Below are 22,347 nucleotides of genomic sequence, written 5' to 3' on the forward strand. Positions count from 1 at the left end.
GAACCAAAATCAAGAGTCAGACGCCTAACTGACTGAGCTACCTAGGCGCCCCTGTTTAATTTACTTCTAATTGACTTAATCTTTTAGAAACTATTGCAAATGGATTTTTTCCTTAATTTCATCTCTGGATTACTCATTGCTAGTATATAGAAATACCATGAATTTTATCATTGATCATGCATTTTGTTACCTTGCTAAACTTGCATATTAACTCCAGTACTTTATTTTGTAAAATTCTTAGAATATTCTACCTATGATACTATACTTTTGAGTAAAAGCAGTTCCTCTTTTTTCCCAATATACTTCTCTTTACGGCAGAACTAAAAGGCAACCAACAGAATGGGAGAAGATATTTGCAAATGACATATCAGATAAAGGGTTAGTATTCCAAATCTATAAAGAACTTATCAAACTCAACACCCAAAAATCAAATAATCCAGTGAAGAAATGGGCAAAGGACATGAATAGATATTTCTCCAAAGAAGACATCCGGATGGTCAACTGACACATGAAAAAATGCTCAACATCACTCATCATCAGGGAAATACAAATCAAAACCACAATGAGATATCCCCTGACACCTGTCAGAATGGCTAACATTAACAACTCAGGCAACAACAGATGTTGGCGAGGATGTGGAGAAAGAGGATCCCTTTTGCATTGTTGGTAGGAATGCAAGCTGGTGCAGCCACTCTGGAAAACAGTATGGAGGTTCCTCAAAAAACTAAAAAGAGAACTACCCTACGACCCACCAATTGCACTACTAGGTATTTATCCAAGGGATACAGGAGTGTTGTTTGGAAGGGATACATGCACCCCAATGTTTATAGTAGCACTATCAACAATAGCCAAAGTGTGGAAAGAGCCCAAATGTCCATTGATGGATGAATGGATAAAGAAGATGTGGTATATATATATACAATGGAGTATGACTTGGCAATCAAAAAGAATGAAATCTTGCCATTTGCAACTACGTGGATGGAACTGGAGGGTATTATGCTAAGTGACATTAGTCAGAGAAAGACAAAAATCATATGACTTCACTCATATGAGGACTTAAAGAGACAAAACAGATGAACATAAGGGAAAGGAAGCAAAAATAATATAAAAGCAGGGAGTGGGACAAAGCATAAGAGACTCATAAATATGGAGAACAAACTGAGGGCTATGGGAGGGGTTATGGGAGGGGGGATGGGCTAAATGGGCAAGGGGTATTAAGGAATATACTCCTGAAATCATTGTTGCACTATACACTAATTTGGCTGTAAATTTAAAAACTAAAATTAAAATATATATATTAAAAAAAAATGTGTGTGTGTATATATATATATATGTGTGTGTGTGTGTGTGTGTGTATATGTGTGTGTGTGTATATATATATGTGTGTGTGTGTGTGTATATACATATATATACACATATATATATATATATATATATATACACACACATACTTCTCTTTACTATTTTTGTCTTATTGTACTAGTTAGAATACATAGTAAAATGCTGAACAGAAATGGTGAGAGCAAATATTCTTGCCTTATTCCTGATCTTCCAGAAAAAGCATTTAATCTTTCAGCATTAGGCATGATGGTAACTACAGGACTTTTTCTTTTTTTTATGCTCAGTTTCAAGTTGAAGAATTCCCTCTCTATTCCTTGTCCATTGTGAGATTCTGTTTTGAATGGATGTTTAATTTTTTCAAATGTTTTTCTCCACATCACTGAGATAATGATGTAGTTTTGCATTGTTTATTTACAGGGAATAGAACAGTATTTGATTTTTTAAGGTGAACTAACCTTGCATTCATGAGCTAAACCCCACATTATCACAGTGAATGATGATTTTTATATGCTTCTGGATTTGACTTAATATTTTGTGAAGGATTTTGGATAGGTGTTTGCTGACAGATGTTGACTTTCCATGTGACATCTTTTCTGGCTTTGGAGTCAAAATAGTAGAGCTCTCATAAAACGAGTTGAGAAGTCTTTTTCCGCTATTTTTGAAAACTAATTTGTTAATAATTATTACTATTTATATCTTAGGAGTTTAACAGAAGTCACCAACAAACCTATTGAGGCCATATTTTATTTGTGCGGAGATTTTTAATCAGTAATATAATTTATTTACTTAAAATAGGCCCTATCAGATTTTACATGTCTTCTTTAGTTACTTTTGGTAATTTTTGTCCTAAAAATTTATCCATTTATTGGCATGTGATTGTTAATAATACTCTTTTATATTTTGGAAAGTATGTTGCGATGCCCCCTTTCATTCCTGATTTTGGTAACTTGTGTCTTCTTTCATGAATCTAACTAAAGGATTATCATTTTGTTGACTATTCAAGAAACCAAACATGTATTCATGCATCCTCTACCCATTGTATGTTTTCTATTTCATTCACTTCCATTTCGGTTTTTTCTTTCTTTTTTTTTCTTATTCTTGCCTTGAGTTTGATTTGCTCTTATTTTTCTTCGTTCCAGAGGTGAAAGATTAAATTACCAATTTTAGATCGCTCCACATTTCTAATATAAGCATTTAAAGCTACAACTTTTTGGGGTGCCTGAGTGGCTCAGTCAGTTAAGCATCCTACTTTGGCTCAGGTCATGATTTCATGGTTTGTGAGTTCGAGCCCTGCTCTGTGCTGATAGCTCGGAGCCTGAAGCCTGCTTCAGATTCTGTCTCCCTCTCTCTCTCTGCCCCTCCCCTGCTCACACTCTGTCTCTCTCAAAAATAAATAAGCATAAAAAAAAAAAACCTGCAACTTTTAATTTTTTTATTTTTTTTAAATGTTTTTATTATTTATTTCTGAGACAGAGAGAGACAGAGTGTGAGCAGGGGAGAGGCAGAGACAGGGAGACACAGAATCTGAAGCAGGCTCCAGGCTCTGAGCTGTCAGCACAGAGCCAGATGCGGGGCTTGAACTCACGGACTGTGAGATCATGACCTGAGCCGAAGTCAGATGCTTATCCGACTGAGCCACCCAGGTGCCTCCAACTTTTTCTCTAAGCACTAGTTTAGTTGCACACCAGAAATTTTGATATGCTGTGTTTCTGTTTTTATTCAGTTTAGGACATATCCTTATTTCCCTTCTGATTTCTTCTTTGGCCCATGAGTTATTTTGGAGTATATTGTTTAATTTCTTCATATCCCGAGAGACCCTAGAATCTTACAAAAGTTGATTTATAATTTAATTCTGCCATGGTAAGTGAACATACCTGGATGGTTTCAGTGCTTTAAAAATATATTGAGACTTGTTTCATAGGCTAGCATATGGTCTACCTAGGATAATTTTGATGTGTACTCAAAAACAATGTATATTTTTCTGTTTTGAGAATTGTTACATATGTATCAATCAGATCAGAAGATTACTAATTTTCTGTTTGATTGCTCTATTTCTTACTGAGAAAAGAGTACTAAAATATCCAACTATTATCTTTGGATTTTTAAATTTCTTGTCTCAATTCTGTTAATTTTTGCTTATATGTTGGGGTATATACATTCACTTTCATTCATTATATTTTCCTGGTTAATTATTCTATTCAGTATTATGCTGTTTATACTATCCTGCAGATCTCTAAGGCTACTGAATTTTCTTCAATCTTTTTTCTCCATAATTTAAATTTAGTAATTTTGGATTGATCTTCAAGTTTAGTGATTGATTCTCCTGCCATCACATATCTGCTGAATGATCCCATCCAGTGAAATTTTCACTTTGGTTGTGGAACTTCTCAGTACCAGAATTAATTTCTTTCCTTCCTTCCTCCCTCCCTTTCTCCCTGTCTCCTGCCCTTTCTCCTCTCCTCTCCTTCCTTCCTTCCTTCCTTCCTTCCTTCCTTCCTTCCTTCCTTCCTTCCTTCCAAATTCTAATTCTGTATCAAAATCCCCATTATTGTGGTTGGGACTTAGAGTAAAAGGAAACTAAAGATAACTCGTTGGTTCTGCTCTAATCATTTTGGGGAACTATCTACTGATCAGTAGTACTCATGTTTCTAGAGGACATGGAGGGAGAGAGTGAAGAGAAACTAAGGGAGAAGGGGAGTTATTTTGAGGTGAAATAGTAGTTTGGTGGATTTTGATCTCTTTTGGTACTCATTAACCCAGGGAATAAAGCTATTTTTTATAGTAAATTCATATATCCAGAATAATAAAGAATTTGTAGGTACCATGATAATTGTGATGTTGTGATTTATTGTAGAAAATTTGTTTTTGTTCTTCATCCCCAGTCCTTGACATGGAGTTCCTAAAACCCCTGTAAATTCTTAAGTGATAAGAGCATTAGAAGCATCTTTTGTTCTAATGATGTGATTCTGGGTGAGGTCCTGGATCAGGCTATCCCCACTCCTTTAGAGTGGGGAGAGGGGCTGGAAATGAGTTAATAATTGATCACAACTACATTAAGAAGTCTCCATAAAATCCCAACAGTATGGGGTTCAGAAAGCTTCCAAGTTGGTGAACACATCCACATACCAAGAGGATGATACCCTCCCCGTAACTCCACAGGAACAGAAGACCTTGTACGTGGGACCCTCCCAGTCCTCACCCTATGTATCTCTTATTTATCTGGCTAACATCAATGTCCTTTATCAGACCCTTTACCAAACTGGTAAATATAAGTTTAAGTGCTTCCCTGAGTTCTGTGAGCCACTCTAGAAAATAACTGAATCCAATGCAGGGGGGAAGATCATGGATCCCTCAAACTCATAGCTAAGTCAGACAGAAGTTGTGCGTGACCCAGGAATGACTCCTTGTGATCGACATCGGAAGTAGGAAGCAGTCTTGTGGGATGAGTCCTTAACCTGGGGGATGTGACGCTGTCTCTGGGTAGGGTTAAATTGTAAAACACCCAGTTGGTGTCTCAGAAGTGTCTGGTGGGGTGAAATCGCCACATATCTGGTGACCAGAAGTGTCAGAGATGAAGTGTCCCATGTGAAAGTAAAGGAGAAAGACACAGGAGAACTGTAGTTCTTCCAATTCAATAATTTTTCTTCTTTTTCCATTTACATTTGAAACAAAGGCCAGTTTTTATTTTGTGTTTGGACAATGTTGCCTCATCTCCTTCTATCCTGATTCCCTTTACGCTGACAGGAAGAAGTCCTTTGTTCTTTACCCCTCCTTAACTTCCTCTTTAGTTCAGTGGAGGAAGAGTTGAGCTCTATCCACTGGAACCCAGATAAAAAAAGAATTAGCTACTTATAGATAAAATATATCCACTATACAGGAGTAGTGGATCACTGCTCTGCTTTTCAGAGCGTGTTCACACAGGGCATATGGATGGTCTAATGTCTTGCATTTTTGCATTCCTTCATACTAATTTAAGATCCTTTTGTATTCAGCATCATTTTGCTGCTCTCATAAACATGAAACAGAGGCAGTATTTTCACTGTCCCCACTTCCCAGGTGACAAATGGTGGTTCAGAGAGGTGATGTTAATGACTCCTCGGCACACAGTTAATAACTGTAAAGCCAGGCATTAAAATGAGGTTTCCTGTCTCTGATTCTCATGCCCTTTGCACTGTATCATATCACATAGAAAACAAAGCAGAGCCACCAGGTAGTATAGCCATTATGCATCAAAAGTGTAGAGGGGTTACACATGCCTCCAACCTGCTTGTATTATAACCCTAGAGTTAAAATAATCAAAATGCTTATTTAGGGGGAAAAATGGGTGGAGCGTGTGTCTCAAAGGCAAGAATGTGGACACAAAATGTTTTGTGTCATTCTCCCCAGTGACTTACCCTGTAGCCGACATCTTCCAAGACAGTAGATGTGCCCATAGCGGACTCTGCTTGCCACAAGGTCTCCTTGATGCTACAACCATAAAGGAATACATTCTTCTTTTGAGAGTGGCCATGAAAATCACAGAAGACCTACAATGGCCAAAGCGGGGGAAAATCTAGGTCAGTTATACTGGCCTTTTAAATCTTTTAAGTCAACTTTCTCAGGTAGAATACTGTTCACATAGCAGAACCAGTCACATGAGGATCATTGGGTGATTTTGGCAAAGCCCACCACTAGACCTGTAAATAAATCCATTTGAGAACTTCCAGCCCTGGCCATGCTGTCTCAGACCCAAAGAACCACCCAGTTTACCTGGATGATTCTCATGCAGTATCATTAGAAATAATACATAGTTTTTGTTTAAGACACTAAGTTTTGGAGCACTTGTTATCCCACAAAAGCTGACTGCTACAATAAGTTGTATTCTTAATTTGAATATTTATTCCCACGTATAAAATATACTCATCTTCTCCCCAAGGAAGACTTCTTTAACACCCATCCTATCACAGTATCAGACCTCAGTACGAACTCCCACGATGGTTTCCAGACCCCATATGTGCCTCCTCCTGATCCAGGAACTAAAAAGGTCAATCATCTGCCTTCCACCCACCTACATACAATGGTAGAGTGAGGAAACATTACTCCCAACAAACACTCATGTTTGAAAGAGGGTGAGTAGGATGGGCACAGCAGTCACTTGTTTGTAACAATTCTGAAATAATAATGAACAGACACTATGAGGTTCCTGTATGCTGTAGTATAATTTAATGAAATTAATGAAATGTTTCCTCCCTGAAATCAGAAATGGACCTGGCGTTGACCATCAGTTGTACTTGATACAATGGAGAAGAGAGAAAAATAAACCTAAGAGAAAAAAATAAAAGGTGTAATATTTAAAAGGAGTAAATAGCGGTGTCTTTATTTTCCTACATAAAGACTGTAAAATGTAGACTATCAAAAATCCGTATGTGCATACAAAATCACAGGTTAGAATGTCAATATCTAAGAGTCAAGTCCACTTACATACACTATCAGTATTAAAATCTAAATTTAAAAATAGTATTGGGGTGCCTGAATGGCTTATTCATTTAAGCCTCTGACTCTTGATCTCAGCTCAGGTCTGATCTCAGGGTCACGAGTTCAAGCCCCACATTGGGTTCTGCACTGGGCATGAAGCCTGCTTGAAAAAATATCACTAAGGGGCACCTGGCTGGCTCAGTCGGCGGAACATGCGACTCTTGATCTCGGGGTTGTAACTTAGAGCTCCACATTGGGTGTAGAGATTATTTAAAAAGAAAGTCTTTAAAAATAGTACTTAAAATAGCATCAAAGCACCAAATTCATAAAAATAGCTTTAAAGATGTGTAAGACACATTGTTGAGAAAAATGAAAATTTTCCATCTCAGAGAATGTATGTATACAGGTCCAATTCAATCTCAGTCAAAACCCACAGAAGGTGTTTTGTTTTGGTTTGGTTTGGTTTAGTTTGTTTTGGTTTGTGTTGGTTTTTTTTTTATTTTGTGGAAACCTACAAGCTAATCCCAAACCAAAATAGAAGTGCAAAGAGCCAAGAATGATTGAGGCAGTCTCAACAAATGAAAAAACTGGACAAATTATGTAAAGATATAAAAACTTATTTTGAAGTTATAGTATTTCGTACACAGTATTATTGATAAAAGAATACACAAGTCAATCAGTGGAGAAAAACAGATATTCCAGAAAGGGACTCCCATATATGGTCGCTTGACTTATGATGAAGTTGATACTCTAGCACAGTGGGGGAATGATGGCCTTGGAAGACTTATGGTCCAGTGTAAACAATGTAGAAAATAAAAATAAACGTGTATCCCTACCTCATAATATGTTAAAAAATAAATGATACACATGTGGCAAATCTTAATATGAGAGATGAAATAATACAGCTACCTGGGGTAACCACATAGGCTACCATGTACAACCTTGGAGTTGAAATACAGTTTTTTTGAGGACTCAAACAAGGAATACACCTAAATTGAAATATTTAAAATTAGATATAGTCCATTAAGAACTTCTGTTCATATGAAAGGGGTGCCTGGGTGGCTCAGTCAGCTGAGCATCTGGGCTCAGGTCATGATCTCGCAGTTTGGGAGTTCAAGCTCTGCACTGGGCTCTGTGCTGAGAGCTCAGAGCCTGCAGCCTGCTTGGATTCTGTGTCTCCCCATCTCTGCCCCTCCCCCCACCCCTCTCTCTCAAGAAAATGAATAAACATTAAAATTTTTTTTAAATAAAATAAATAAATATGCTATGAAAAACGTGAAAAGGCAAACCAAAAAGTGAAATAACCTATTTGCAAAAAATATATCTGGCACACACATGCATTTCTGTACATCAACAAGAAAAAGAGGCAACTCAATTTTTTTTAATGGGAAAAACTCAGGCACTTGGATGGTTCAGTTGGTTAAAAGCATTGGACTTAGGCTCATTGGACTTAGGTCATTATCTCACAGGTCGCAGGTTTGAGCCCTGATTGGGCTCTGCTGACAAAGCCTAGAGCCTGCTTCAGATTCTGTGTCTCCCTCTCACTCTGCCCTTCCCCTGCTCATGCTCTGTCTCTCTCTCAAAAATGAATAAATGTAAAAAAATTAAAAACTGGGCAAAAATCTTCAATTGACATTTCACAAGACAAAATGTCCAAATGGCTATTAAGCAAATGAAAGTGCCCTCAGCTGCATTAATATCAAGAAAATATAATTTACATATCACAATGAGATGCCACTGCTTCTAAGGGGTTTTCAGGACTGCTAATATCATGAAGACAGACAACGTTAAGTGGTGACCATGATATGGAAGAAGTGGAACGCTCAAACCCAGTTTGCGGACTCTAAAAAGATACCATTCCTTTGGAAAACAACTTGGGAGAGTCTTCTAAAGTTGAACATGTGCATAGTCTAACCTCCCCCCCAACAGAAATGGATACACTGAGCATCAGAAGATAATCAAGAATGTAAATAGCAGCACTATTTTTACTAGCTTAAAACTGTAAACTGGGGGCGCCTGGGTGGCGCAGTCGGTTAAGCGTCCGACTTCAGCCAGGTCACGATCTCGCAGTCCGTGAGTTCGAGACCCGCGTCAGGCTCTGGGCTGATGGCTCGGAGCCTGGAGCCTGTTTCCGATTCTGTGTCTCCCTCTCTCTCTGCCCCTCCCCATTCATGCTCTGTCTCTCTCTGTCCCAAAAATAAATAAACATTGAAAAAAAAAATTAAAAAAAAAAAACTGTAAACTGTACAATGGATTAATTAATTATGGTACAACCATTCAATAGAATACTATCCAACACTGAGAATAAAAAAGCAGGCTAGACACAAAACAGTGCATGTAAGGATTTCCTTTCTATGACGTTCAGAAACAGGCAAAACTAATATTGCGGTGTAAATGAGGGTAGTGTTTGTTTTGGGGGGCTAGATATTATTATCTGACGTCTCTGGGTTGCTGGACATGTTCTTTTTCTTGATTTAGCTGGTGGTTACATGGTGGGTGCATTTTGTGATGATTTATCAAGCTGCACAACTGTGATCTGTGTGCTTAAAAATTAACAGATGATACCTACACATTTTCTGTTTCAAGGAGACAGAAGTCCTTATATTTTAAGGAGGTATTTCCTCACATTCGTTCCTTAGTTTCTAGAAATGTAGCCTTTGCATACTAAGTTAAGGACACTGAGTAGGTAACTTAAGGTGTTTTTCAAATTTAATATTGATGCAGAATCGAGGAGAACTGATAGGAGAATAAACAAGAGTGGAAATTGTAAGTGACAAAAGAGCAGAATTAGCAAAAATAGAAATACTTAAAATTGGAATGAATGTAATGTCCTACAATTGGATTCAAACAGTGGCCAAAGTGAAAGGTAGACACATTTAGCTAAGAAGTAGATTTTGAATGAGAGAACCAGAAGTTTGGGCTGGCAGTTTGCTCAAAATAAATCAGAGGCTGCAGATGCCAAAAATTAATCTAATCATAAATTGCTTCTGGAGAAGTAAAGTGCTCATAAATTAAGACAACAATCCATCCAATGTACCTCATACTGGTCAATTTTTATCTAATATCGTGTTTTTTATTTCTGAGTGTGGCATTTTAGAACAAGCCAGGGCACCTTAATAAAGAGGAACCAGAAAGCCCGGAAAAAGGGGAATGTTTGTAAACAATTAACAGCTGAAGACATTGGAGATGCTTATCCCAGAAAAAAAGAAGGCTTAACGGTATCTGGATAGGAGTCCCACAAATTTCCAAATTCTCCCAGTCGGGACATGAATAAATGTACTTGCTATCATTTCAAAGAGCACACAAAGGCAAAAGGAAGGATAATGTGGACATAGACTCCAGCTCTATGTTAAACTCAACACTTGTTGAATATCTATTACTGGCAAGAAATAACTATGGTTATCGCTGTCTTAATATGCTGTGTCACAGCTTTAAAAATTTCCATTCTCTGAAAATGTTTCAGCAGAAGCCAAATGAATGAATACCAGCAATGTTGTTGGTTGAGAAGTTAGACTAGATGATGCTTTTCTGGTATGCGATAAAGCCTTCAAGTTCACTGAACAGGAAGCTGTTGACAGCAGGAATGCAGCCCAGGACACTCACGGTACATGGATGGGGCCATAAACAAACACACATGTCAAAGAAAAATAAAGGGACAAGTGAGTTAATGGTCTGCTTACTCATGATAGGAGAAGATGAAGACTAACATTCCAATGGCAGGTTAGAGCTCATAAGCCATGCTGCTTTGTTGGTGGGTCACAGAGCGGAGAAGAATCAGCAGCATCAGGATTGATTTTCTGGAAACAAGGTTATTGCCGGACAAGGAGCATGGACTTGATCAGGAGCCAGAAGGCAGGTTTGGGGACAGACCAAGGATCTATGAGCTGAGGGTTTTAAGGACTAAAGGACTTAAAACCGTTCTGTATGTTCACCTTCCTGTCCTCTCCCTCTTTCTCTAAATTGTCAATAATACATTCACACTGTAAATTCCCTGTTAGCAGAAAAAGTATTTCTTGGGGTGCCTGGGTGGCTCAGTCGGTTAACCATCCAACTTTGGCTCAGGTCATGATCTCACAGTTGGTGAGTTTGAGCCCCGCGTCGGGCTCTGTGTTGACAGCTCCAAACCTGGAGCCTGCTTTGGATTCTGTGTCTTTCTCTCTCTCTGCCCCTCCCCCACTCGTGCTGTATCTCTCTCTGTCTCAAAAATAAATAAACTTTAAAAAACATTTAAAAAAAAGTATTTCCTAAGTATTTTTTCTCTCCAATAAAACAAGAAAAGAATTTTATTTGTCTTTATGTGGAATCCTTTATTCTTGTTTCAGGTTGATGTCTTCTGAGAAAATAAATCTCCCCAGCTTCCACATATCACTGAGCTGTGGGTGCCAGAGCCAGAGAGGGTGATAAGCAGATTTGGGAAGAGGGAGTCGGTCCAATGACAAGTCAAACCACACACAAGACACAGAATGAAAGCATGGAAACAGTGATGGAGCAGAATAAGTTGTTCCCTAAAGAGGGGTGTAGTTAGGCAAATGCACAGAGAAAAGAAGAAAACAGAAAATGTGGCAGTAGAAAGAGAAACATGAGAGATGGGAAGAAGAACTGTCCAGACTTTTGGTGCTTTCCAGTTCCTGTAAGATTAAGGGACTTCTTTCCTCCAAAACTATCTTACTACTTGGGTTACTTTGAGCAAGATTCTGTCATTTCCAACAAATACATCTCCATCAATGGGTCAGTGTTTCTCCATCCTGTCCCTGCATTAAAATCCCCTGAGATTATAAAAATATCAATGCCTGGAGCCCACCTCCAGAAATTTTTATTTAATTGGTCTGCAGTGACAACCAGGGCTATGGGATATTTTTTCAGTTTTCCAGGTGATTCTAATGTGCAGGCAGGGTTGAAAACCACTGTTCCTGTCAAGGGTTTAGAGCAGTGATCTCACATGTTGTTGAGTGTCAGAATGACCTAGAAGGCTTGCCAAAGTTCAGACTGTAAACCACTCAGCAGCAATTGTGAGATTCCAGTTAAGATTGGAGCAGGCCTGGGAATTTGCATTTTTAGCAATTCCTGTGGTGCTGATACCTGGGTCCCAAGCCCATGCTTTGAAAGCCTCTAGCCTGGGGCGCCTGGGTGGCGCAGTCGGTTAAGCATCCGACTTCGAGCCCGCGTCAGGCTCTGGGCTGATGGCTCAGAGCCTGGAGCCTGTTTCCAATTCTGTGTCTCCCTCTCTCTCTGCCCCTCCCCTGCTCATGCTCTGTCTCTCTCTGTCCCAAAAATAAATAAACGTTGAAAAAAAATTAAAAAAAAAAAAAGCCTCTAGCCTAAAGGAACCAATAGACTTGTTGGAGGTTTAATCCTCTGCCAGAACGAACTTGCCACCAACCTTTATCTCTTACACCTCAATGTCTCTCTGTGAATTAAATGCCCACCATTCTTATGAAAAGTGTGCAAACAAATGAAGACTGTGTCTTAGCAACAGATTTCTCCATAAAGCCAGAAGCTTTGCCTATGTGGTGACAGGCGCTCCTTAAATGCTGAATTCAACCAGAGTAAGGAGTTTTTTTGTTTTTGTTGTTTTCTGATCCTTACGGATTCTGGAAGCTGATGTCAGTGAGAAAGTATAGACTTAGTCACCTGTGGGAATAAGCACTGCTTAGCCCTGGGACTTCTAGTGGCCACTGGAGACTCAGAATAGAGGAGAGGCAGACATTGCCCAGCTTTTTGCTCAAATGATATCCCTAAAAATAAATGCTTATTAATGATAAGAAACGTGTGTTCTTCTAAATTATAGGGGGCAATTACAAGTTAAATTATCAAGTTATTTCCGGTGAGGGAGTTTTTCTCTCCCATGGGAAGAAGTAACACTTACGCTTCCTTTCTGTAAAATTCTGTGCCAGGTAAGTAGGAAGTCTGCCCAGATTAACCTATGGTCCTATCTTGCTTATTCTTCAGTGGATTCAACAAATATTTACTGAATGCCTGCTTTGGGGGCAGGAGAAATTAAAATTTTAATATAATACAACAACGTCCTTAATAACAATGCCAACAATGGCAACAATAGTTATTTTATCGAAGGCTTATGACGTTTCAGATCCTGAGCTAATAACTTAATATAGATTATCTCATGATGAAACAGGTGCTACCATTATCCCATTGCAGCCGAGAAAACTGAATTTCAGATAAAATGAATAACCTGTCCAGGTGCGCCCAAGTTTGCACTGCTTTTAAGTATGTGAGTAAATATTTGAACCCCAGCATGTTCTAATCCAGAATCCATGTTTCAAAAATGCTTTTTAGATTTCCATATTGCCTCTTCCAGGAGCTGTTTTGTTGGGATGATCCCGTGGGTATACTGGAAACCCTCTCGCGGTGAGAGGAGGGTGCAAGCAGAGGTAAGTACGAGGTCTCTGGGAACCCAAATAAGGGCACGTTGCAGAGTCCAAATGAACAGCAGTCTTGAAGATGCACGATGTAGGGGTCCTAGGATTTGCTGGTGGGCAGGGTATCCTACCTTGAGTCCTACTGAGTGAGAGCTATCCAAGCAAATGGAATGAGAAAGAAACCGCCCTGGATCTGAGGAAGTGCAAGCATTCAGAGTAGGTCTGCAGAGGACAGTACCTTGGGGTCTGCAAGCAGGCAGCAGGCAGTGAGTGATGCCCCTGCGCACCGCTCTGGGATGTTTGGACATTCTCCTGAAGGCAGGGAAGGAGCCGTTAAAGTGCTTGCGCAAGGAGGAGCAGCATGGTCAGACCACCACAACAGGAGCTCCAGGAGTTCACCAGAGAGACTGACACCAGGCACCAGAGGTGACAGGGGCCTCACTAATGCAGAAGTATGGAGCTTATGGCAGCTCAAGTATGGAGAGAAAGGACATTGGGTGACAGAGGGAGGAAGGAAACTCTACAGGAGTTGGAGACTAAATGTATCTAGGGGCCAAGTGAGGAAGAGGTTACGGATACTCCCTAGATTTCTGGATTAAGTGAATATAGGCAAGAGGATCGTGCTTTCCCCCAAGGCAAGGAACATAGGAACACAGGCAGAGATGAAGATGTGGAGGTTTCTTTTCATTAAGTTGTGTTTTGTTTGAGCTGGAGTGGTAAGTTTTGAACTTCTCACCCCGGGTTAAACCCACTCCCCGGTGTCTCGCTTTCTCCATCAGCAAAGTGGATGGTGTTGATTGGATTATGATTCTGAAATCAGGCTCTTATGCATCTCCGCAGTACCTTTTCCAATGAATTCTTGTCTGAGCCAAATTGCAAGGTTAATTTAATTCATGCACAACATGAGTTCTATCATTTCTCGGGCAACAAAGAGGCTGTTCGGGGCCACATTACTATGCTCCTCACATGCCTTCCCCACCTTTCCCCTCCCTCCCTAGTCCCATTCCTGGTCCTCAGCAAGCTAATTGGGCCCTTATGCAAGAGGTTAACCCCCATCTCAAACACAGCTCCCCTGGCTGACTCTTACCCCCACAGCTCACCTATCCCTGACTGTGTTTACTCCTCTGCTCCACCAGCTTTAGGCTGCTGTGTTTTCCATTCCTGACATCTGGGTCTCGTTCCTGCTTCCCAGCAGTGAGACCTCTGCATTATTTATGCCACCGCCACAGGAAAATGAAGGTGAGGCTGGAGCCGTGAGAAGGCAAATTCTGGGGTATGTGATGAAAACCCAAAACAGCAATGCTTCCAATTAAACCGAGCAAGGCTCACTGAAGCCCTGGAGATTCCAACTTGTGCACATTATGTTGCGGACAGCATTCAGCCCAAGCTCCTGAGTGCAGCAAACATCTCTATGAGGGAAATCATCTTGGTGGCATATTCAATTGTCCTCCAAGAGCCCTGTTTGCAAGACCAAATTTTCCAGTCCTTTTACTGACAGTCATGCTCTCTCCTTTGTGTTTCACCTGAGAGAGAGCAATGTCCAGTCATGGCTGAGTTTAACCACAGGGGGCCTGAGCAGAATTTATTCCTACAACTATCTGAAAAGGGGATTTTATGCCCTATTCCCTTTCTTAAAGGGAGAGACTTCTACTTAAATTGGGCCATTATGGGCTAAAGTTCCAACATGGCCTTAGCAAAAGCAACCTTTACTTACAAGTCAGTTTGACCCCCTCCCATGGCTAGTGTGGGGTGAATAATTTCACATTAAACTCAGGAGATGCTTCAATAACTAACCAGTTAGGAGACCACCCAGAGTGGGACCCTTTACTACATGTTATGAAATGCCAGAGGAGGTTTTCTGACATCCCAGTGTTATGCATTATATTGTCCTTTGTTCCAAGATAGTTTAATTACATTGAAAGTGCCCACATAAATTAAGTCAAAACATATAGTCTAATATGTGGCTCTGTTTTGTATGTAGCACCCTTCTGGTAAGTAATAATAAATTTAATGTCTGCCATTAATTAGACTGCTTGATATGTGCCAGTCACACCATAAGGCTTTATGCACATCTACAGTCAGTATAAAAGTCCCGCAAGGAAGATATCACCCAAACTTACAGATGAGGTTCAACTTCTCCTAAGTAGAAAGAGGTTAAATGCTTGCCCATGGCCACCCATTAAAAAGAGATGCTCTATCTCATACTCTGATCTGTCTGGGCTCCAAAGATTTTACACAATAAAATATTTCAAATCATTGGATGTACCAGTGATGAAGAGCAGTATGGGGAGCCTCGATGGCTCAGTCGTTTAAGCCTCTCACTTTTGACTCCAATTCAGGTCACAATCTCATGGTTCGTGAGCTCGAGCCTTGTGTTGGGCTCTGTGCTGATAGTGCAGAGCCTGCATGGGATTCTGTCTCCCTCTCTCTCTGCTTCTCTCCCACCTGCTCTCTATGTCTCTCTCAAAATAAATAAAAAGAAACTTTTTTTTTTTAAAGAGCAGTATAACAAGATTGTCAATTAATGAAATTAAGATTGAGCTACCAGGCTTACCCTGGGGCCTCACCTTAGCTGAGTTTTACTCCCCGTCTCTGATTGGCTGGCCCTCTGTGAGTAGCAATAAGCTTAACACCCTGGCAGGGCACTTGAACAGTGAGGCCTTGGGAGGTTCCTCAGGAGTTAAAATTGCTTCCTTCCCCAGTTTTAGAGGTTGAAGGGAGAGAAGCAGCAGCCTGACTGTCACCTTTGGACACAGTCCCAGTGACCTGTCAGCATGGGTGAGGCCCCTACTGTTTGCCTCACTCAATTGCAGGTACTGAGGCTCTCAAGGCAGGAGTGTTAATATACCCATTTTGTGTGCCAATCCCAATCAGTGCAGAAGTGTTACTGGGACTCATGTCTTCCCCAAAGGTGGGGCCAAGACTAATGTTTTTGACCCATGGCAGATGTCCAAGTTGTCTGGATAAACCCAGGGGGCAGAGTATAAATGCTGACCCACCACCATGCTTACCCACTCCATATAAGGAGGTTGCCTCAGTTTCCTGATGTACATTCCTGTCTTCAAGAACTGTTGGCTGTCTTGGCCTCCTAGACTGAACTGTGCTTTATGGTTGGCAACCCCTACTTTCTGGGACTAGTGCTTTGAGCTCTGTGTCCAATGCCGTTGGCCATGATCATTGCTGCCCTGTTCAAGTTCTCCTTGAGCATATGTATTGAACGGATGAAGCACAGGTCTCCAGCGCCTTCATTTGAAGCCTGTTTTTACCTGTGGCCCACCCTCACGGAGAACAATCTTGCAGTGTGGCTCATCCATCTGGTCCTGTCTTCACGCATTTCTTGCCTTCTCCCCATCCCACCAGCTCTGGGCAGAGGCACCTTCACATTGGTTTATGCAACTACCCTCCTGTGTTCCCCTCCACTCCACCTCCCAGCTTTGCTCACAAAAAGATGAAAAATAGGGAATTGGCTCAAACTTCTTTGAAAAATCTGACTGGCCTTCCCTGTGGCATATGGAGAATCCAGATTTCCAGCTTTGTAATACTCAAAAGGTATATCAGAGATACTAGCAAGGGAGAAAGAAGAAAAAAATTCTCTGCTTTTCAACATAAATTTATGCAAGAAATGTTAGCAATTCACTTAAATGTGGAGTACTTGTGCCTATAAAAATACCTCTAAGACATGACTTCTGGTATGTTAGAGAAGCACTGTTTAATCTTTATTCTGATAGAATGAGAACAATTTTAAATAAAAGAATATGGAATCAAATTTAAATTTCTTTCACCCAGAACCTCCCCATTTCCCGACTATGGCAGCAAGATTTTTTTTTTCCCTACCACATCCTTACACAGGAAAAGAGGGGAATTCTAGATGTGTACCTTAGCATGAATCAATGAAAATAAGCAAAAATAACACTTGTCCTTCTGCCACTTCTGAGGAATAAAGTGGAGATAAAATCAATAGTGTGTATAGAGTATCTTGAGGCTCTGGGGACAAGGTTTTAGGAAGACACATGCCATCCCTTTTTGCTCTCTCCTTTTGTCTCTGAAAAGAAGCTGATTAACTCAAAACATATGCCAGAGGGACAGTATAAGACCAAGAAAATCATTTAAGTAGCTAAAAATTCTGTTCCACTGGGCCCCAGAGAAAGATAAAACCAAAATATGCCCACCCTGTCCCTTGGCAGAAGGCGGCCTAGTTTGTCTAAGTTGTAAGTGGGAATCAATGAGCTCTTCAAAGAGCACTGAAATCCCTTTACCAGCACGCACTCCTACAGAGAGAGCCAAGAGGATGAGAATCGATAGCACTCCTAATTCCGAAGCCCAGATTCTCTGCAGTGGCACAGGGGCCAGGCCAGCTGCAACACAGCAGCCTGGAAGAGGCTGTGGCCTGGGTTTCTGGAAACCTCATGGAGCCTGAGAGCTTTCCTCCACTCCCCTTAGCTATGCCTGTCTCCCCCTAGGCCTCAGGCCTCCTACCTCTGGTAGGGAGTTCTACAAAGTGGAATGGGCTCAATGCCTCCTACCAGCTGACAGTGGAGGCTGTCTGTTCTTCGGGCTTCTCTGCTTGCATGCCTTTTCTCTGGCTGGACCTTTCTGATTAATAAATAGATCTTCTTCTACAGCTTTCTACTCTGCTGTGTGCTCTTCCTTGGCTTGAATTGCATGCCTGTGTGTTGGTCGGTCTCATTATAAGCAGGACCCTTTGCTTCCTGGTTGCATTTCAAAGTCCCTGTGACTATGCTTTGATTTATTTATCTTTAATTTTTTGTATTTAGGTAAATATGTACCTAGAATGACATGCATAGACCTCGAATGAGTCTTTAATCAATGGGTTTTGGTGTAAGTGACTCTAATTGAGATACAGAACATTTGTACTAACCTCAATAGTTCCCTCCTGGCCCCTATTATTGAATCCCTTTACAGAGGCAATCAATGTTCTGTCCTTCGATCTTGAACTTTACCTAAGTAGAGACATAGAGCATGTACTTTTTAGTGTCTAGCCTATGTCACTCAACATACTTCTGAAATTCATCCATGTTGTTGCGAATTTCAGTTTATTATTGTATTTTTTTCTCTGAATAGTATTACAATGTGTGAGTATATCTATATTTACTGTGTCTGGGCTTTGAATCCAACATCTGGAAGAGAATTCGTGACCCTCTCATAAATTAGAGACAGAAAATAAAGGCTCAAGAAAATAGGAAAGAGACTATAATATCTGTGGGCTATCAGATGAATCTATGCCACCAGTTAATGAGAAGCTTCCTTTCCTTTTCCCCATGCAGTGATCCCAAGTATTGAAAACTTGACAGAACACCAATTTCACAAGGCACAAGATCTAAGAGATCACAGGCAGGCCTTAGACCCTCTGAGGAAAGAATACTTTTCTACCTTACTGTAATAAAAACCAAGAAAAACCCTTACTAATATTTTAAGCCCAGTTTAAGTGGCATCTCTAGTCTCCAGTTTTTCCATAACCTTGAGGGAAAATGATGCAATCCCTCATTTGTGTTTCTACAACTCATATGAACTTTTGCTGCAGTTTTTACCATTTTGTACTACCTTGGTGTCTTTGCAGACCTGACTGCACTTTCTAATAAAGTAAACTATAGACTCTTCAAAAAAGGGGGGGTGGGGTCATCCCTTTCCTTTCCAGTGATTACACACATGATGTAAAGGAATGGGCACATGGATGAATGCCCAGATGGATGACTGGGTGGATGGATGGATGGATGGATGGATGGATGGATGGATGGATTACGGATGGATGAGTGGATAGATGGGTGGATGGGTAGGTAGATGGATGGATGGATAGATAGATAGATAGATAGATAGATAGATAGATGGATAGGTGGATGGATGGGTGGGTGAATGGATGGATGGATGCATGGGTGGTTGGATGGATGGATAGGTGGATGGATGGGTGGGTGGATGGATGGATGGATGGATGGATGGATGGATGGAAGGATGAAACTGTATGTAAATACTGTCATATTGCCTATAAACTGGATGACCTGTCTGGTTTTTAGCAACCCTCAGCAGTATCAGGATACTGCTTTCTCTCACGATCTCACATTCTCATTGGTTCTGGGAGTTCATATTATTCTATTCACCAATAGGCAAATGCCTAAGTACCATCTAGAACTGGTTAAATCTCCTAGCCACCAGAAAGTGGCTTCCTGATGCTTCAGTAAATATTTTTATAGGAGCTAGAGGTTGGACAGGGTCACAGTTAATCTATAACCATGTAGCCCAAGAGTCAATCTGGGCACCATGAAAATCTTCTCCGTATAGGACAGACCCGAGTACAGACGAGTGGCAGTGCTTGTGCTATCAGCAGGAAGCTGGTTAAATACAGCCTCACGGGTAACTAAAAGGTGATGCTGAGCCCATTAGAGAGTTTTGTAATACTGTGAATAGCATTTAGTACTCAGCTGTTTCTCACCCACCTCTCAGATGGTCCCAGCAGGAAACAAGTCTGTGGCTGTCGTGTTTACAGTTAATTAATGTTTATTTATATTTTAAAACAAGGCATTCACCTGTCATGCTGTAAAATAAATGTTCTGCTCTTCAATTAGAGGTTGTCAGAGTAGAGAGGAATCCTGTTTGCTAAGGGTTGAATGCGTGTATATTTAACTGTGTATCAGGTAAGGACCTCTTTCCCTGTAAGTCTCTGTCTCTTCTCACAGAGGCTAAGATTTCTTCCTCAAAGAATACACTGTTTCCAGGCCTTGTTCATAAGACTGGTGTTCTGCTGTACAGGCCATGAACTTGCTTCTAGAGGGAAGACAACAGAGGTACAAGTGTTTCCTTAGATGGGGAGCGTGGGGGGTTAGCATGAAAATATCACACATTTTGACCAGTGTAGAACAAGGATTCTTAAGGGAAAAGGACATGCTTTATTCTCTTTGCAGTAAAGTAGTGACTCACTAAGTGTGAAGTGTTTAAATGCTACACATTCCAAAGAAAGGTCTGGCTCTTGGTTGGCTCCTGGTAGATCACCTTGGCATTCTTGGAATAGTCTGCTAGTTAAGAGTGTCTTTCTTTACCTGGACCTTGGGTCATGCCAGATGATTGATGCTGACAATGTGACCTCTGGTGGTAGTCTTGGACCATTAAGTGTCAGTTTGATTTCTAAAGGGACTGGAGACTGAGTAACTAAGATCAGACATCTGGGGCACCATGGCTATAACTGAGCTTCAATAAAACCCTGGTCATCAAAGTTCAGATGAGCTTCCCTGGTTGGCATACTATCCCTGTTATCACACACCACTGCTGGACAATGTAGCACTGTCCATACAACTCTACTGGGAGCAGACACACCTGAAAATCCACACCTGTCTCCTGGATTCTGCCCTATGTACCTTTTACCTTTGCTGATTTTAATCTGTATCCTCTCACTGTAATAAACTACAGTTATGAGCACAACAGCAATTCTGAGTTCTGTTTGTCCTTCTAGGGAATCAGTGAACCTGAAGATAGTCTTGGGGACACCCTCTCTCTCAAAGAGTAAGTGATAAAGAGAGATTGAGTTGCAGGGTGGAAAACAGGTCAGAACCAAATGCCAACTCTGCTATATACCTCCTGGTGACCTCAGGGAAATCACTTGATCCCTTAATTTTTTTGAGATATCAGTAAGATTCTATACTAGATATTCATCTATTATTTCAATAGATATTTACTGAATGAGCCACTGTTTTCATTTTTGTATTTTGGGGAGAAGGGCAGAGGGAAAGAGAGAGAGAATATGGAGACTGATATAAGCCTCGATCCCATGACCCTGGTATCATGACCTGAGCCAAAATCAAGAGTCAGATGCTCAACCAACTGAGCCACCCAGGTGCCCCAATGTGCCACTGTTTTTATCACATAGTATATGTTCAAAAAGTGGTTAATGGTAGAGGTGATTGCTTGACCCATCTGTAAGCTTATACACACTATTTTAAAAGTTCCTTACGTTAGGCAAGCAGTCTAAATTTGGACATATGCCCCTCCATGCTGTTGCAGAGAGTATGTTCACAGTTTGTAGTCAATAAATGATTATTTTCCTACAGTTACTTGTGTACCATTGCCTCCTTCATTAATCTTGGGCCTAGGCCTCTTGTCTCTAGTAAAGATCTTCATCAATTTATGATGAGATTGCAACCTGTTAAACCCATCATAAACTGAAAATATCACACACTGAAAATGCATTTAATACATCTAACCTAGGAACATTGTAGCTTCGCCTCACCTATCTTGCATGTATGTGCTCAGAACCCTTACCTTAGCCTACTGTTGGGCGAAATCATCTAACATGAGGCCTTTTTTATAATAAAGCGTTGACTACTTGATGTAATTATATTGAACACCGTGCTGAAAGTGAAAACCAGAATGGTTGTATGGGTACAGAATTCTGGTATGTGTATGGGTTGTTTATCCTCCAAATCGTTTGAAAGGCTGGAAGCTGCACCTTGCTGCCACAGCCCAGCAACACAAAGAGGTGCCTGGGAGAGGATCAAAATTCAAACTTTGAAGTATGCTTCCTACTGAATGTGAATCACTTTCACAGCATCGTAAAGTAAAAAAAAATGGTAAGTGGAACCATCAGTAAGTCGGGGGCCAGACTGTCTATCATCTGTTTTCCTTCTATTTTGCAGTTGCTATAAGCTTGGGAGTAAAGCCTGTGTATAAAAGTACCTGGAATAGCGCCAGAATCATCTTTGGAATTGAATATATACTAGGTGAACATGAATATTAACAACTAGAGGATTTCTTTCAATCACTACTTAATAGATAAATAATATTCTCTCTTGACCAATAACTGAAAAAAACAGAAAAATGGGTTAAAGTGCGATTTTTGCACAGCTTTCACCAACGAGTATGGTTTGAGCCAATGGTTTGCCCCTATGATGGGTTAAATTGTGTCTTCTCCCTCGAATTCTCAGTACCTATGAATGTGACCCTATTTGGAGACAGTTTTTCGCAGATGTAGTCAGGTCATACTTATTATGGTGGTCTCTAATTAGGTCACCTTAACCCAGTGACTGCTGTCCTTAGGAGAAGAGGGAACTCTGTACACAGACACACACAGAAAGAAGATGGCCATATGAAGACAGAGACAGAAATTCGAGATAGATCAGCCGCCACCAGCCACATTCGGGGCTCCTGGCAATCAGTGCAAGCTAGGAATGGG

The 22,347-nt window shown here is 40.7% G+C and overlaps 1 protein-coding gene across 1 annotated transcript in view; it reads right to left on the minus strand.

Moving 5' to 3' along the window:
- Nucleotides 1-22,347, minus strand: part of AGBL1 (AGBL carboxypeptidase 1) — a 765,585-nt gene that overhangs the window by 338,598 nt on the left and 404,640 nt on the right. The window contains exon 20 of the mRNA XM_043554727.1: nt 5,736-5,867. Within this exon, the coding sequence (XP_043410662.1) occupies nt 5,736-5,867 (132 nt within the window). The remainder of the gene's footprint in view (nt 1-5,735; nt 5,868-22,347) is intronic.

This window comes from Prionailurus bengalensis, chromosome B3, assembly GCF_016509475.1.
Source record: "Prionailurus bengalensis isolate Pbe53 chromosome B3, Fcat_Pben_1.1_paternal_pri, whole genome shotgun sequence".
NCBI classification, from domain to species: Eukaryota; Metazoa; Chordata; class Mammalia; order Carnivora; family Felidae; genus Prionailurus; species Prionailurus bengalensis.